This window comes from Periplaneta americana, chromosome 14 (genome assembly GCF_040183065.1).
Source record: "Periplaneta americana isolate PAMFEO1 chromosome 14, P.americana_PAMFEO1_priV1, whole genome shotgun sequence".
NCBI classification, from domain to species: domain Eukaryota; kingdom Metazoa; phylum Arthropoda; class Insecta; order Blattodea; family Blattidae; genus Periplaneta; species Periplaneta americana.
Window position 1 is genome coordinate 26,805,563 of NC_091130.1, and position 13,769 is coordinate 26,819,331.

Sequence of the window (13,769 nt, forward strand, 5' to 3'; positions counted from 1 at the left end):
ATATAAATAATAGTAACAACAACAACAACAATAATAATAATAATAATAATAATAAATAATAATAACAATAATAATAGAATAATCCTAACAGAAATGATACAAAGATTGTAATACAAAATAATTCAATAATAATAATAATAATAATAATAATAATAATAATAATAGTGATAAAAGAAATTTATTTACAATAATAAAATAAATACTAAGACGGATAAAATAAAATATAAACCCACTAGCGAGAGTTAACACAACTTGAATAAGCATATAATAGAACCGGAAAAAATGCCAAACTCGAAAATCAACAGAAAAGTTTGTTGTATCGCAGACGACAGCAACCGCCGTATTGACATTGTGTTGTGCATTAATGGTAGTAGGGGGGAGCCGAAAGTCTACGTAACTGCTGTTCTCTTCGAATCTTCTCGTACAATCATGGGAAGTTAATGCTGTAAAAACAAAATGTCTACGAGTCAAACTGTTCATTTGTCGTATGAAATTGACTCGTGCTATGCTTTCATTTGTTTTTGACGATTTTCCCTTGGTACGAAATGGACTGTCGTATACTTACATTTGTTTTCGACGATATTGCCCTCGTATGATATGGACTCGTCCTATACTGTTTTTTTCAGTACATGACGTCAATGCCTCCTGTTACATAGTCTGACAGTACAGTACGATTATTTAGTCCCGAAAGTCGCCGACAATGTGCGCCTGGGTCAGGCGAGTCCATTAAGTCACGCCAAGGGGTGTTCAGGTTAGTCAGTCGCTTGCATTTAGAGCGATCGGATGTCACGCATGCGGTATAGCGTTATACTGCTCCTATCTACTCCTATTACTTCCCCTCTTTCGCGTCGCTGAGCTAAATAATCGGTAATACTACTGCGAATGTGTAAGTCATTACTTCCTGTTATATATAAAACTAGTGGCTTGTGCAGCAAACTAAGTTCATTAGACGTTCAAATGAACATTTTTCAGATTTATTTTCAATGAAGAATACCAGTGGTGGTCCTCCAGCTTGGGGGTTGGGCGAAGGGCTAACAACCCATCACCGTAAAAAACAGCTTGTTACGAATCCCTACAATAAGCCTCGGAATAGGACTGATTCTCTGGCACGACCACAGCAAAGGAATAAGGTTTTGAGATTTGGCACTTGGAACGTAACTAGTCTTTATAGAACAGGAGGGGTAACATTAGTAGCAAAAGAACTAGCTAGATATAGAATAGACTTCGTGGGAGTACAAGAGGTTAGGTTAGATGGGAATGGCATATCACAAATACGAGATTACTTGTTGTATTATGGGGAAGAAAACAATAATCACCAATTAGGAACAGGATTCTTTGTTCATAAAAGAAAATGACACTCGGGAGGAAATTAAACGCAGAATAAATATGGGAAATGCGTGTTATTATTCGGTTGAGAAGAACTTATCATCCAGTCTGCAGTCCAAAAATCTGAAAGTTAGAATTTATAAAACAGTTATATTACCGGTTCTTCTCTACGGTTGTGAAACTTGGACTCTCACTCTGAGAGAGGAACATAGGTTAAGGGTGTTTGAGAATAAGGCGCTTAGGAAAATATTTGGGGCTAAGCGGGATGAAGTTACAGGAGAATGGAGAAAGTTACACAACACAGAACTGCACGGATTGTATTCTTCACCTGACATAATTAGGAACTTAAAATCCAGACGTTTGAGATGGGCAGGGCATGTAGCACGTATGGGCGAATCCAGAAATGCATATAGAATGTTTAGTTGGGAGACCAGAGGGAAAAAGACCTTTAGGGAGGCCGAGACGTAGATGGGAGGATAATATTAAAATGGATTTGAGGGAGGTGGGGTGTGATGATAGAGACTGGATTAATCTTGCACAGGATAGGGACCGATGGCGGGCTTATGTGAGGGCGGCAATGAACCTTCGGGTTCCTTAAAAGCCATTTGTAAGTAAGTAAGTAAGAAGAATACCAGACATTCTGTAAGTTATTTGCTTCCATAATAATGAAAGATACTCTCTCTCGAGCCAATACTGAAGAGAACCACGCATATAAATATCTACACCACAGCGCTATTAAATATATGAAAAAGACCCAACCCCACTTGATTAATAACTATAAAAATATTTGATTTTTAATAATATTATTATCTTACGTAAGTTTTATAGCTTTCAGTAAGATATACTATATATACTATATGGCCGCCACTCAGTAAAATATAGAAATCAAAATCTAATTTAAGATATTCTCTACATCTACCTATATAACTCCAAAACGTTTCACTTTCATATCATCGATATAGCATTAATATGTATAATTAATGAAAAATAGTCACATCACGGAATTAACTACAATAATATTTAATTTCGAATAGTAATAATATCATCAAACCACCTCAAGTTTGGTAGTTTTTAATATCCAATACACAGCTGTACCCAGAAAATTACACACCACAGAAGTGAACCTGTAAATTATTTTTAGTAAGTTAAGTTTTTAATAACCAATTTAATTTGAGCTCTAAATATGTCAGCATTCTTGCAGATCATGGCCTTCGTGTAATATTGTTTACTGTAGTGTGTGTTTTGTTTTATTCTGAAATGCAACACGGCCGACTTGATGCTCGCTTCGCTTCTCCCGAATGCAATTAGCTAGTTCTCAACACTGACGACAGATGGATTTTGGAAAATAGGAAAATTATGTAGGAAAATTGACATTTCACTGAAAACTACTATTTTTCCGAAAAACTTTGGGTTCCAAGCTTCAAAATGAGGGGCCATTTATTAAAATCCGTTCAGCCGTTTTCCCGTAATTTCCATTACCAGTTCAAATTATATATATATAGATGTGACATTTTTCTCGTTGTACCTCCAATAAAGACGTAGTCACGTCCAAATGGTTGTAATGTTACTAATTTAATTATCTGAAAGTGTCTAAGATAAAGGATTTGAGGATGTGAGTTGAATGAATGGAATAATTTTAAAAGATTTGTCAGAAAAGATATGAATTCGAATTCCATAGAGTAAGTTGGATGAAATGCCGCCTATTTCATCGCAATACTCTGCAGAAGCAAGTAAGAATGAAACAAATAACACATTTTAAATCCATCATAATGAGACGCGAAAATATATCTGATTCTACATTACTTTAAAACCGAAAAAAAAATATATATATATTCTGGCATTTCACTGCTATTTCGTCGCCTGTCTTCGTAAACCCTAAGACACAAGAAAATACACTGTAAGAACATGAAAGAACATATTAACAAAATAACAGACAATGTCGGAGTTGTGGTTTAACAGTGAACTACTCTCCTAAGATGTATATTGCCATGAAGTCTATTCTAAATTAAGAGCTTTGAAAATTTTATTTGTAAAAGGGGTTAAATTTCAAGGACAAAATAAATATTTGAAACGAAACAACGCATTATTTCGAATAATTAGCTAACTAATTAATTAACTAACTATACAGGGTGTAACTGGAGACGCTATACAAAATATGAGGGACAGGAGGGCACAAAAATGAAACGATTTTTACAATATACATATGGTAGAACCTAAAACAACGCTTTATGAACATACACTGATCAAAATAAATGTTCTACATGAGCTGAAGTTCAGTGTTGTAAGTTCAGTGCGTTATATTTTTACAAATTACACAATTATGTTCCTGTGTCATAGAGTCCTGCATTTGGTTACTTTGAATACAACTTTTTTTTTTCTTACCACCAGGTTGTCATTTGACATTTCTGGTCTTTCCTGGCAATGGCTAATTTGTAACCCACTTCTGAGGTTGGGGCGCCTGGAAGGCGAAGTTAACGCTGTCCCGATGATATTATGATAGGATGATTATGAAGTGCCAGGAGAGGTCTTAAATCTAAGCCCCTCGTGCACTGCGTCACAGATATGTGTGACGTACAATGTACACAGTGTGCAGAGGTGCACTCATTACGAGTGACTAAGCGGTCGGGATCCGACGGAAGAAGTGCCGTCTTAAATCATATTAAGTGATTATTTTTCGCATATCACATATTAAGATGCACCGAAGTACGTACGATATTTCCATGCATATGAGGGTTGGCCACTAGAGGGAATCTAAGAAGTGGAACTTAAACTGAGAGGATTCTGTCCGGCATCGGAATGGGGATCCGGTGTGGTTAGTGGTTAGAGCGTCAGCACGTAGAGCTGAAAACCCGGGTTCAAATCCCGGTGCCGGAGAGAATTTTTCTCCGTTCCACTCTTTCTTCGTCATATGATGACAGAATTTCTGCATGGAAATATCATATCTGCAGTGCCTGGAAAAAGTGACAGAAGTCAGTTTCCAAAAACCTTTTTTGACGATTTATTGACAACTTACACTGGTTTATGTATGAATTATTGTAATGGGAGAAATACTTATGTCTCTTTTTCCAAGCGAGCAGATGTTCCGTAAGTTGTCAATAAATTATCAAAAAAGGTTTGTGGAAACTGACTTATGTCACTTTTCCCAGGCACTGTAGATATGTACTTCGGTAAATCGTAATGTATATGTTCTCTTTTATTCTTTACATTAAAAGAAGATTAACTTCTAATCCAAATTTTTAAATGAAAATTTAAAATTTAATAAAAAATAAAAGGAGGGGACTATGGAAAATTCTCTGTATAATAGGCCTATGTTCTATTTGGGTTCTCTTATTGAGGAGAAAAAATTTCAGGTTGTTTCATTAACCAGTTTCCATAAAAAAAGGTGTAGAGGTTTAGTAGTGCTTGATATTTTTGAAAAATTAATCAATAAAAATCTGTAAAAGTAAAAATATAAAAAAAAATCACAGACCATTACCACAATATTAACAATAAATTTGTATGAAAAACCTTCATATTCCTAGGTGCAACACATAAGAATATATTAATGATTTTCTGAAACTTTATACTTTGGCTTACGTCTCCTCTTAAAAGTTAAACATATTTAGTTTCTCGGAAACATCGAATCTGTGTTTTCCACAGAATAGCATTTATTAATAATAATTGGTATGAAAAACTTCATAGTTCTAGATGCAACACATTAAAATATAATAATGATTTTCTGAAACTTTAACTTTGGCCTACGTCTCCTCTTAAAGTTAAACATATTTAGTTTCTCGGAAACGTCGAGTCTATTTTTTTCCACAGAATAGTATTTCTCCACATCCGACATTGTCTGTTGTCCCTAAAGAAGAACTGCGTGGACTTGAGCTTACCGTTGGAGGTGAGAGGTTGACGGTAGAGCCCCGTCGCTCCTGAGGCCCGATGCTGGAGTGCCGTCGGATGGGGAGTCCTCCGCCGGGGGTGCCGCCCGGGGACGACGCGCACGAGGGGGCGATGCGGATCTTGGGGGGCATCATAAGGGCGTTGTCGGACAGGCGGCGGTTCGGGAAGGCGTTGTGCACCCGCAGGAAGTTGCTGTCGGGCGACGAGGGCGACGCGCCGAACCACCAGCCTCCTAAGACGCCAGAATCTGTTGCACCCGCGCCTCAACGTTATTCCACAGCGTTACAACAGCCAGAGTGGGACGAGTGAGCGCACCACGCCAGCAACCAGCTCCCAGCCAGATTGGCAACTAACTGACGAACAAAGTAACGAGTCTACCGGGGAATAAATTACCGGTACTGAAGTTGTAAAATAATTGGCAACCTAAATATATAGCTAATTCATAAACAAATGAACTAACAAAGTAATAAACGAAGTAAAAATATAAGAAAAAAAAAAACGCGCAAAATAGTGAACAAACAATGAAGTAAAGGACATAGTAACAGAGAAATTTACAAAGTAACCAAGTCACTAGTATATTTACAAAGTAATTAACAAAGTTTTACCGAACTAGTCGAATGACAAAACAATTGACTAGCGAAATAACTAGTAACTAGGGAAATAAAATTAATGGAGTAACTAATTAGCAAGCAAACGAAATAGCTTATGAACAAAATAATTACCTAACGAAATGATTAACGAAGTAATTAAGTATTCAAATATAATTAAATTCAGAAAAAAAATGAAAATTACAAAAATACACATCTATCCATATTAATAAGAATTAAATTCATTTATTGAAAACCAGAAACAATTATTAAAGACGAATAATATTTCAACTGACTAGAGAACTAAGTAATTAACTAGCGAAGTAGTTAACGAATTGACTAGTTAACGAAATAACTAATGAAGTAACTAACTAATGAAGTAACTAGCGAATTAAGTAACGAAGTAACCAACTAGTAAAATAAATAACTAGCGAAATAACTAACGTAGTAACTAACTAGCGAAATAACAAACGAACTAAGTAGCGCAATATCAATCTCGCGAAATAACTAACAAAGTAAATAACTAATGAAATAACTAATGAATTAACTAGCGAAATAACTAACTACCGAAGTAACTAAGTAACTAGTAAAATAACTACAGACGTACCTAATGAAATAACTAACGAAGTAACTAAGTAGCGAAATATCAAACTAGCGAAATAACTAACAAAGTAAATAACTAATGAAATAACTAATGAATTAACTACCGAAATAACTAAGTAACTAACTAGTGAAATAACTAAAGAAGTACCTAATGAAATAACTAACGAAGTAACTAACTAGAGAAATAACTAACGAAATAACTAGTAAAATAACTAACGAATTAAATAACTACCGAAATAACTAACGATGTAACTAAGTAATGAAATAACTAACGAAGTAACTAACTAGCGAAATAACCAACTTGCGAAATAACTAACTAACTAACTAGCGAAATGACTAACGAAGTAACTAACTAGTGAAATAACTAACTAAATAAATATCTAGCGAAGTAACTAAGAAATAATTAACTAGCAAAATAACTAACGAAGTAACTAACTAGCGAAATAACTAAAGAAGTAACTAACTAGCGAAATGACTAACGAAGTAACTAACTGGCGAACTGACGAAGTAATTAACTAGTGAAATAACTAACAAAGTAACTAACTAGTGGAATAACTATCGAAATAAGTTACTAGGGAAATAACTAACAAAGTAACTAACTGGCGAACTAACGAAGTAATTAACTAGTGAAATAACTAACAAAGTAACTAACTGGTGGAATAACAAACGAAATAAATTACTAGGGAAATAACTAACGAAGTAACTAACTAGCGAAATAACTGTCGAAGTAACTAACTAGCGAAATAATTAAAAATGTAACTAGCGAGGTAATAAACTAGCGAAATAAAATAACTAACGAAGTGACTAGCAAAACAACTAGTAAGTAATTAATTATCAAAATATGTAACGAAGTGACTAACAAAATAAGTAAGAAAATAACCAACTAGTTAAATTATTAACATAGTAACTAGCAAATAGCTAACAAAGTAATTAATTAGAAAAATAACTAGTTTGTGAAATTAACTAATTAGCGAAATATCCAACGAAATAAGTAATTAGCAGAGTAACTTATAAACTAGGGAAGTAATTAACTAATTAGAAAGTAACTAATGAAGCAACTAACGATCTATCGAACTAGGCAAAAAGTAACTAACGAAGTAAAGAAAGGGCTAGAGAAGGTACTAACGAAGTAACAAATGAACTAACAGACTAGAAAGTTAAGTAACAAAGTAACTTACTTATAAGCTAGCTGACTTGTTAACTGAAATACTAAATAGCTAAGTAACTGATGAAGTAAAAAACAAAGAAACAAACGTATTGACGAACTAATAACCAACTAATAAGTCTACCAATCTACCTATCAATCAAAAGGATCTACCAAGCTACGTTTATGGCTACAAACCTACCAATCAAACACTAAACCTACCAACTTATATAATTAAATAAAATATCTGTCTTTGAAAGCAATTTAATCTCCAGTTGACTAAATGATTTTATATCTATGTAAGTAATATATGACTTGAGGACTGGTTTTATGACTGGCGAATTTTATTTTGAGGTGGAGACTACTGGAACCCGTGCTGCTTGTAGAATTAATTTATGTATGATTTTATTACACATGATTTGCCATTATAAAATTGCAACTATTTTATTTGACATTTTGATTTATCCCAGTTAACTCTATTACAGAACTCCTTGAACCACCACTCTGGATCTTAGAAAGCATTGTAATATTATTCCGATAAGTCAATATAATATAATATGAATATTTGTTTATTTGTTCAGTCTAAATGACTTATCAATATTTTAAAAACAACAAATATTTATAAATATAAATAATTAATTGAAATTAAAAGATTTACTGCTAACGTTTTTCGCTTATTTGGCATTTTCAGGCACATATTGAAACAATATCATGTAGTAGGCCTACATTAATTTTACAGTGATTGGAATAACCATTGAATATGTACATAAACAATTTTAAAGTAAACATATTAAAACCATATATAAAAATTAAATAAAGTGATAAACTAATGAACTACACTTGAGTTAATTATTGTTTTAATAAACTATTTGTGTGATAGTTAAAACCAAATAAATATGTACTTCAAATTATAACAACAATTAAAACATCTATAGAAACACAAAAGTAAAATTATAGACATTAAAAACAGGTTCAAATCATATAAAATGTTACCTTGTATTAAAGATTAATTACTTCTGAATGTAACTTATTAGTGTATTGCACATGATCATATATGTGTTATATAAATCAATGGTTTGTGTCGTTATGTCTAGCATTATTGTTAAAATTATAACTCTATTAAAATGACTATTACACTCTTACTACGTCATACTACTTTTGACCAATAAAATGGTAGGAAAGGACGTATTTCAACCAATCATGGCTGCTTATCGCACAATTTTATCGCGTCCCTAGCATTTGTTTAATTTTATCGCGTCCCTAGCATTTGTTTCTTTGTTTGCCAACATTTGAAACTGCGCTGGTCTGGACGTCAAAAATATATATAAAATTACAAACAACTCCAGTCGATGCACAGCAGTTTCAAATATGACTCGCATTGGCATTCAAGAACAAGAATTAATAAAAATCACTGATCATACCTATGCATCTTCTGAAATCCGATTTACAAATAAATGAAGAGCACCATTCGGAAATCCTAAATAAGTTGAATACACCATGTAGGCCTAAATCAACGAGTTCCACTTCTATTACGCACACGTCCAATATAACATCAATTGAACCACCAACCACATTCAAATTTGAAAATTGTACATTCAATAATTATTCCTTTTAAAATTATTCATTCGGAAATCCTGAATAAGTTGAATACACCATGTAGGCCTAAATCAACGAGTTCCACTTATATCACGCACACGTCCAATATAACATCAATTGAACCACCAACCACATTCAAATTTGAAAATTGTACATTCAATAATTATTCCTTTTAAAATTATTCATGTTTATTTTTTATGTCATCGTCGTTAATTAAAACTTTCGTGTATATTAGTTAGGTTATGTTATAGCTTCTGCTATACGATATTATGGATAGTCACGTATCAGAGATTGTTTAATATTAAGATTTATTGAAAATCATCAAAGCCTTTTTGACTAGTAACATTGCCATCATGTATAGATCGAGAACTTCTCGACGAGAAGGCATTGCTCACTACTGCCATCTAGCATGCATCTAGCGTAATATTTGTAATGTTGAGATGGTACAATAATACATTTGAAGACAGTCGTATTTTCGTAAGTCAATTAATATTTTATTGTATTGAAGTACTTCGTTACTTCTAATCTTTATATAATTTCTTCTAATCGTGTAATAGTCAATTAAATCCCACTCGAGTTTTGATTTTCTCTAGATAAATCAAAACGTCTAGTGAGATTACTGTTGATAAAATCTTGTGGTTCATGTGAATTCCAATATTAAACTTTATTAGCAGACGTCAAAATGATTTCGAATGGGTCCTTCAATTTAAGTTGAACAGTAGAATGTAGATATAACTTTCGAATCAGGAAGTTTAGCCGGTCTTGAAGTATTTCGTTGTTTGGATTTAAGCTACTGAAGTTGTGTGTAGAACTACGGGTTGCAGAGGCCTTATGTTTTCGACATTGAGTTGTGTATGCATCCAGTGATCAATATTTAAAATTTAACAGGTCTTTGGAACGCTGCAGATGACGTGATAACAACATGACGACTGTTTCATTATTAAAAGAATAATTAACTCAACTGCAGTTTATTAATTTATCATTTTATTTAATTTGTATATATGGTTTTAATATGTTTATTTTGAGATTGTTTATGTATATATTCACTGGATATTCCAATCACCGTAAAATTAATATACTACATGATATTGTTTGAATATGTGCCTGAAGATGCCAAATAGGCGAAAACATTAACAGTAAATCTTTTAACTTCAGTGAATTATATATATATATATATATATATATATATATATATATATTTGTTGTTGTTTTTAAAATATTTATAAGTCATTTAGACTGAACAAATAAACAAATATTCATGTTACACCACTATGGAGTTTCAACAATTTAACTGATAACGTGACAGTATGTTTTCTTGCTTAACTGAATAATTGGATTATTATGAAATATTTCAATTATATAGCAATACTAATTGATCAAGGACTGATGATTGAACACAGAGCTGAAATTTTATGTTTTCAAATTACACGTAAAAACGAAAGAGAATAATCCAAGTTTTGAATCATACAGTCCACGCTCTTAATTATTGAATCTTCTCAGTCCACTGATTGAATTGACTCGTCCTACATGCTGCATAGCAAAATCTGGTACGCTGGGAGCTGTTTGCTTCGTCGGCAGTGGAGGACGCTAGCGTGCAAATGAAAGACAGTGAAGAATTCTGCTGAGGTCCACCAGGTGGCAAGTCATGCGAGAGGACTCATGTCCTCTCAATTGTTTTGCGTTACTAGGAAACATTTAATAATAGAAAAGATATAGCTTTGCAGGGATCGACAACCATGGACAATGTCATTATGAGATGACTGAAAATAGTGATAACGTATTAACAGAAAAATTAAGAAAATTTCTAGTACGAAGTTAGTTAAGACATAGCCTAGATCTATGGACATAGGTAACTTTTCTTGGATTAGTTATAACCTAAGCTTTACTTAAATAATTTTTATTTTACCAACATTCTTTGAATGTCATTTATATTTGTTACTATAACTTCAAGTATTTGAATTGTTTAACCTTTTCAAAGGATAAATTTCCAATTTTTATATTTCCATTTCGTACTATGTTCTGGTCACGAGACATAATTATATAAGTACTTCATTTAACACATATTAAAATATATTCACCAAAACACATTTATTTTACAGGAAAGTGAGTTTATGGATTTAAGTTTTTAAAAAATGTTTTGCTGAAAAATCAATATAAAAATGATAATTACTAGTGGAATTTATCGTCACCACTATAACAGCACTATAAGTGCTGTAAGAGCCATACCCGGTTATAGTGCTGTAAGAGCCATACCCGGTAGGTTTTTTTTTTTTTTTTAATTTCGACCGACCAGAGGCCGTTTTCCAAAGTTATCTATTTTTGTTTTCTGTTTTTTTTTACCTTTGGTTCCTTTGTTTTTTTTTACTTATACTAATACAATCACAACACCCATGCCCGAGGCGGGACTCGAACCCACAACCCTTCGGACCAAGCGATAGGGACATGCCGTGCCCCTACCGCTTGAGCCATCCGGGCCGGCCGTATCTCAGGATAACCACTGCAGGCGATGCCTCAGTGAGATAGAAACCCTTGGACATGTCCTGGGAGCCTGCCCTTATGGCGAAACATTGCGTATCCATAGGACCATGCAATTAGAATTAAATTGGCCGATGCCATTAGAAAACTAAAATATACCGTCTATGAACAAGTCCACGGAACTGCCGACAATGGCAGTAACAGACGAATTGACATGATCGCCATTAGCGAATCCCTGTCTTAGGGTATGATAATCGACCCCACCATCAGGTTTGCAACGTACAAAGGACAGCCTGAAGACGTACACGAGGAGAAACGTGCAATCTACGTTCCAACCATCCCGTATTATAAAGATAAATACCAACTTCACGATATCAGTGTTACGGGATTGATGTTTGGAGCAAGAGGAACGATACCTAACTTCTCTTCTCAATTCTGTAAGACCCTAGGACTGCACAAATCTTTTCTGAATGAACTGGCCCTCCTCATAATTAGAGAGTCAGTCAAACTTTTACGGAACCACCTATATGAACTCTAATTTAGTGTATGGAAAAATTTGACGCACTATTATCATTTTTCTTTTTCTTCTTAGCTTTCATTGATTCTTTACTTGAAAATTTTTTTTCTTCTGTAAACTGCCATTGTTTGTTTGTGTACTTGTTTTCCATTTTTCTTACTCTTTTAGCTCTCATCATCTATTTGTTCTTGTATTGTTTTGTATGCTTTGTCTAATGGCAGCCTCTAATTTGAGGAAGCTCTGATAAATAAAAATAAATAAAAGTTGTCGATTCCTGTAGCGTAGCAACAGAGAGGAAAATACAGTAAAAAGAAGAAAGATTTCAAATGTTGTAAATACGTGCTATACCGATTGGAACACCACACCATGCCCAGATGAAACACCTAGAATCTTATCTGAAATACAATACACACGTGAGTGCGATGCCACAGGAACAACACGAAAGTCACAAGAGAAGATCTGTCAATTAACATTATACATCTACGAACAATAACTGAAGGGTTCAGAGCCATAGTGGGCCAAGCGCCATTTATTAGAAACGGAGAAATCAAGGGTTAAAGTTGAGTGAATACCACAGTTTAATGAAGAGTGACATATCATTTAGTTTGAATGTGTATACTTTATATTACTTGCTATATGTTTCCATTGAATTATGGTATTAACTTCATTTTAACCCTTGTTTTCTACGGTTTTAGTAAATGGCGCTTGGCCCATTATGGTTCTAAACCCTTCAATTAACTGTTAAATCACGACTGAAGCAACAGATTTTTGTCATATTACATAGACATTGACCTAGAAATACGTAAAAATAAAACTAGCCAATATATTCAGACGATTAACACCTTGAAAACATTGTAGGCCTACACATTATTAGAATGATAAAAAACGAAAAAGATAATTTAATGGAAGTTGGTAAACATTAAATAAGCTAAAGACGTAAATAATATCAAATTCATAGCAAATATCTTCCAATAACATAAACAAAAACAAAATGTTCTAAACACAGAAGCATGTAAAGTGAGTTGTTTCAAGTAAACTAATGGCGGTGTTAATAATAATAATAATAATAATAATAATAACAATAATAATAATAATAATAATAATAATAATAACAATAATATAAAATATCAAAAAAGCAAACTAGGTACGATTATAACACATGCTGCTTACAAACTATATAGTGTGTCTCATTATTACAGATCACCTTTCACATGGAAGTTTCTGGGAATCACAGAAGTTCGTAAGTTCACGTGGTTGCATACCCTACGAACTTTATGCAACAAGTCATGAGAATGATTCAGATTTTGATATCACCTTCGGAATATCCGATGTTTACTTGAGAGCTATTCGTGTGATAATAACCATACATACACAATTACCATGCAGTACTGTGTTGATGTTTTTATAATGGCGTTTTAAATCAATTGGTAAGTCAGTACTGGATTGCGAATCAGTGTCTTGACCTGTACGATCACCGGACTTGAATTTCTTAAATTATTTTATGGGGATATTTGCACGACTACTGATACGATTGAAGAGTTATTAAATTGAATTTATTATTGCACTGAACCGCGAAACAATGTCTTGAACTATACGTTCACAGGACATGAATCTTTTAGATTTATTTTGTGGGAATATT

The 13,769-nt window shown here is 33.4% G+C and overlaps 1 protein-coding gene across 1 annotated transcript in view; it reads right to left on the reverse strand.

The window, feature by feature from the left end:
- Positions 1-13,769, reverse strand: part of bma (SCY1-like protein bma) — a 1,113,807-nt gene that overhangs the window by 50,211 nt on the left and 1,049,827 nt on the right. Inside the window, exon 14 of the mRNA XM_069846551.1 lies at positions 5,199-5,470. Coding sequence (XP_069702652.1) covers positions 5,199-5,470 — 272 coding nt within the window. The remainder of the gene's footprint in view (positions 1-5,198; positions 5,471-13,769) is intronic.